Source organism: Vitis riparia, chromosome 2 (genome assembly GCF_004353265.1).
Source record: "Vitis riparia cultivar Riparia Gloire de Montpellier isolate 1030 chromosome 2, EGFV_Vit.rip_1.0, whole genome shotgun sequence".
NCBI classification, from domain to species: domain Eukaryota; kingdom Viridiplantae; phylum Streptophyta; class Magnoliopsida; order Vitales; family Vitaceae; genus Vitis; species Vitis riparia.
Window position 1 is genome coordinate 13,690,914 of NC_048432.1, and position 5,429 is coordinate 13,696,342.

The 5,429-nt window shown below is 35.2% G+C and overlaps 1 protein-coding gene across 1 annotated transcript; it reads left to right on the forward strand.

Annotated features, from left to right (window-relative positions):
* The first annotated feature begins 2,011 nt into the window (after positions 1-2,011).
* Positions 2,012-3,648, forward strand: LOC117932100 (expansin-like B1). Its single transcript, XM_034853143.1, has 4 exons — positions 2,012-2,222; positions 2,300-2,406; positions 2,815-3,126; positions 3,226-3,648. The coding sequence occupies exons 1-4, from the start codon at positions 2,087-2,089 to the stop codon at positions 3,424-3,426; spliced, it is 756 nt and encodes a 251-aa protein (XP_034709034.1). The 5' UTR covers positions 2,012-2,086; the 3' UTR covers positions 3,427-3,648.
* The last annotated feature ends 1,781 nt before the right edge of the window (positions 3,649-5,429 follow it).

The following is a 5,429-nucleotide window of genomic DNA, read 5'->3' on the forward strand; positions in this document are numbered from 1 at the left end:
TTCTATTTCTGTTGTAGCTGTACGTAGCCTTGTGCAAAAGTTTCAGTCTCCTTACTCTACAAAACTGAAAACTGGATCAACTAAATTCACATTCTGAATCACAGACAAAGGAATACTTGGGAATCGTTTTCCATCTTAGGTTGTCTGGGAACGTGTGCGCAAACAGCTCTGAGAAAACAAATTTTGTGAACTCAAGACAGCTCTCTCTTACTTTTTTTAATTATTATTATTTTTGTTCTCTAAACAATGTAGAGAATAAGAGAACATATTCGAATTGTTCTCAAAAACGCATTTGTTTTAGGAGTTCTCAGATGGTGTTGTCCCAAACAAAGCGTTAGTTTTTCTAAAGTCGGTGTTATTATAAATAAACGCAAAAGATCATAAAAAGGACTACGCATTGAGTCACCAAAATGGGCGACATTACAAACAGAAGTGATTACAGTCGAATTCTATGGCTAAAGACACTTGTTATTTTTGTGATCAGTAATGGAATGTGGCGACCAAATGGAGAGCCAGGATGAAGAGCCACCTACCCCAAGTGGGGCTCAAATTTGGGTATTATGCAGCCCCAGCCCCACCCCCTTGTCTTGGGTACTGGACATCGCTTTCAGCATAAGCCGACACTGCACACGTCAAAAGTACATAACACACTACCTGAAGTATAAACCAAAAAATCAAGGATGAGTGCCTTTGCCCCTAATTTGCCACTATCTGTAAGTCCCAGCTCACTTGTTTTGACAGCTTCTTCAGTGCGCTCTAACCAACCATGCCTCCCTGGTAGCCTTATCCACTTGGCTGCAGCCAGCCCACCGCCTCTGCCCATCACTCATTTTCCCAATTCAAATACAATTAGGATACTGACCACAATTCATTTCTATTGTGCATTTTACTATTGTCACTAATTAAGTCGGAGACCAGATATCTTATTTTCTCCTATCAGTATACTCGTATTGGAATGCAGAATGATAATGGAAAATCCGTTCCATTTTTTATCCATTACTTTATTTGGATGACTTCCAAAATCAAAATTCACTCTATTTGAATTTGGATTTCTCTATGTTTGGTTTTTGAAAAACAAAACAAAAAAAAAATAGTAAAAAAAAAAAAAAACCATAAAAGAAAATAAAATATATATTGAAAATAAGAAAATTAATTTTCCATACTTTTTCAAACTTATTTCATTTCCTTTTTTTTATATAATAATTAAATAATTTTTAGATTAATTAATTTTATATATATATATATATATATATATATATATATATTCATAATAAATCAAATATAAAAAAACATATATTTTAATTTCTTCAATAATTTTTAAGAGTCAAACATAATAAATATGTATGTCCGAAAAGAGCAAGTAAAACTTTCATCCCTAAATATCATTCCGCCTAACTTATAGGTATATATATACACGTATTTGTGAAATTAGAAGCTAATCCAAAATAGGAGACTTTTCAATTCTTTCAATTTTACTCTTGTAGTTAGTCTTCATTCACGCACCAACACATCATTGAGAGTACTGCAAATGTCAAGATACATGGTTAAACAATGCATCTACTTTTGTCAATAAATGGTTTTTGACTTGTTTATTCCATGCTTTGATAATTTTCTTAGTTTCCCTTCATGTTTCTGAGCTCTCCTCACCAGTGCTAAATATTCCATGTGAGATAGATGTTTAATTAATTTAGTTCCACAAGCACAATGGCCAAATCTTAGAATATTTCCCACGCTACTCCCTACTCCAATGAGCTGAACGAAACAGTCAATCAGAGGAGAAGAAAAGAGTTTGACTACAAGTCTGATTTCTCTTTATGAATTTCTTACATACCAAGAAAATGTAAAATTATGGTCTTAGGGGGTCGAAACGGGTGTCCCATCTGTACATATCTATAATATAATCCTAGGCCTCCCTAGTCCATAGTGGAAGGAAAAAAAAAAGAAAAAAGAAAAGAAAAAAGGTGGCCATTCCCCCAACTCAACTATAAATATGGAACTTTGATTCTAGGATTACCCATCTCAACCTCACTTCCTCTACTTCTTTTGGCTAGCTCACTTCCAGTATTTTGCTTAATTCCTTATAAACATGGGTTTTGCACTTAGCCACTATTGCTGCTTTCTATGTTTCATTGTGCTCTTGCCTTTACTATGCAAGTGTGAAGACACCTTCACATACTCACGGGCAACATATTATGGCAGCCCTGATTGCTTAGGGACTCCAAGTACGTATCTTAATTGATCTCTTCCATGCGTACTTTGTATATATCTTAGATGGGGTAATGATAATATGTTGAATCAGCTGGAGCATGTGGCTTTGGCGAATATGGAAGAAGGGTTAACGGCGGCAACGTTGGCGCAGTTTCTAGGCTATACAGGAATGGGACTGGCTGCGGTGCATGCTATCAGGTAATTAAACTATATGAGAGTGTGGTGTGATGAAATTTTAAGGGCGTCTGAGGGAATATTCTTCATGCAATAACGACTTGTAAATAGACCGTAAGAATAAGCTCTCAGATAAAATTGATGAGTAGTACTTCTAGTTGGTCGAGTTCAAAAAGTCCACACCATAAAGTGAAATATTGAAGATTGAAAGAGGAGAGACTAATTGAAAAAAGTTGCACGATGTTTTCATCTTTTCAGTCTTTACCACTGAGAAGGCTTGAAATAGACAGCCACTAGACACGAGTGTTCTTTGAAACTGCCCCTTCCCCTGGCCACACCTTAAATAATTTGAAGTACTCCCACATCAATAGTTCTGTTTAATTTTGGATTTTTGTATCCATAATGGTGCTCAATTGTTTATTGATAATTCAGGTCAGGTGCAAGGTACCAAACCTTTGTGCAGATAATGGGATGAAGGTAGTGGTGACCGACCACGGAGAAGGAGATTACACTGACTTCATCCTCAGCCCGCGCGGATTCTCAATGTTGGCTCGTCCAAACATGGCTGCGGACCTCTTTGCTTATGGGGTGGTCGGCATAGAATACAGAAGGGTCCCATGTCAGTACCCGGGTTCCAACATCTTCTTCAAGGTCCATGAGCACAGTCGGTTTCCCGACTACTTAGCCATAGTCATGTTGTACCAAGCTGGCCTAAGCGACATCACAGCAGTGGCCATATGGCAGGTACACATACTATTCCAGTAACCTGGGCATCAGCCACTCTGTAATAAAAATTATGGATAAAATTTAAGAGTACTAATTCACTATTCCTCTTGGGTTCAGGAGGATTGCCAGGAATGGAAGGGCATGAGGAAGAGCTATGGCGCAGTGTGGGACATGGCTAACCCACCGAAGGGTCCTGTAAGCCTGAGGTTCCAAGTGAGTGGGAGAGGTGGGCAAAAGTGGGTGCAGCTGATGAATGTGATTCCTAATGATTGGAAGGCTGGGGTTGCATATGACTCAGACTTTCAGCTTGATGATTAAGCTCTTCCATTGTGGTTCCAACTTCTGCATAATCAGAGAGTATCATAGGAAGTGGTAGCTAGATGGGTTATTAAATATTTCTAGTTATTTGTTTGTGGAGTGATTAAATATATGTTTGTATGTGGTGTTACAACAAAGCACTCTTGGCTTTGCTCAATAAAGAATGGGATTGTGTACCAAGTTTAGTGATATATATTATCAATAAAGTTCCACTTTTTCAGATATTTTGGCAAAACAAAACTAAATGATTAAGCAACATGCTCATGCTAATATGCAACACAAGTTGATTCATTTTTAGTAGGTCTAACTCATTAAACTGTATTCACGAAATGGCGATTAAAATATTAAATATGTATTAAAATTGATGTAAATATTTGATAAATTTGATAGAGATAACTTTGGCTTTGTATATATGTTTTCCAATTGGACCATGCTACAAGCATTTTCTCTAATTTCATGTTTTTTTGTTTAACAACATGAATCATATGTCATAAAAACTCATGTAATAACATGTTAGGGTTAATATGTTAATATGTGAGCAAAATATATTATTAAAGAAACTTTAGGTTTAAAATACCCATTTTTAGGCAAAGATCAGCATTTAAAAGCTAGGAAGATTAGCATTGTTTTTAATTATAATCATATGATAATATTCTAATTTAATCAACATTTATATCTCATTTAAGCATCAATAATGCTAATAATTTCGATTTCAATGATTTAAAAAGATGAGTGAGTATTATACTTAAGTTTAAATGGTTCAAAAGATACAAGTTAACATTAAAAAAAACATGGAAGTTGTAATAGAAATGAGAAAATAAGGCTAATCTCATTAAAAAAAAAAAAAAAAAAAACATCCAATAGGGGGTGAATTGGGTTTTTGAAAAACTTTTTCAACCACAACAATTTTAAGCAAAATAAGGAATAAATGTAAAGAGATTGAGTTAGAGAGATCAAACACAATTTTATAGTGGTTTGACATCCCTTGCTTATGTCCACTCCCCTTAAACTCCTCACCTAGTGAGGGTTCCACTATCCTTAAAGTTTCAACTATGCTTCCACAATCTTTACGCTTAGATTGTGGCTCCAATGGACTCTTACATTATCCTTCAAGCAATCACTTACTTGAAGTTTTCTATTTACACAACTTCACTTAGTTACAATGAAGGAAACTCTTAGCCTAGCTTAATAAAAGGACAAATACACCAAATGACAAGATGCACTAAAGATATATATGCAAGTAAAAAGTTAATGCACCAAAGGAAATGAATGAGAGTTTTCAATGAAGAACAGGTAGGTAGGTTATTGATTTCAAATGTTTTCTTACTCATAAATGAAGTAGAGCTCTCAATTTATAGGTTTTTAGCATCCGGGGCCAAAACTACCAAAAAAGTAGCCTTGATCGGACGAGTTAGGGGTCGACCGATTGATTAATCGTCAAGCAATAAATGCATGACAGGTGACCATTGAGCCTTGACTAAACCTGACCAACCCATTGACTAGGAATGCATAGCTACTGGAAGAGTGAGAAGATTTTTTGCGTCCCTCAACCGGTACTTAACCGAGAAGGCTTAACCAGTCAATTGATACCCTGATCGATTGAGTCAATTGACGAGTCCCTTGATCAATCCACCTATTTTGGCCCGAAAACATATCTTTTTCTATTTTTAACCTTCTAACACTTAGGCAAAGTCTTTAGGAGTATTATTAAGTCAAATTTAAAACAATTTGACTAAGATTCGTATAAGAAAACTCGGGTTTTAATGAAAATTTAACTTTAATACATAAACTGAGTTTTAAATATGCATGAATAAATATGAGAAACCTAAGTGCACCCAGGCATTCATCTTACATATACTTCTTAAGATTTAAAGGTCTTCCATATGCCTCAATCTTGCATCCAATAGGTCATTTGATTATTTTTTTGAATTTCCTTTTGAATTTTTTTTTAAATCAAAACCTGAAACTCTTCTTAATTCAAAATAATTAGTAATTTAACCATA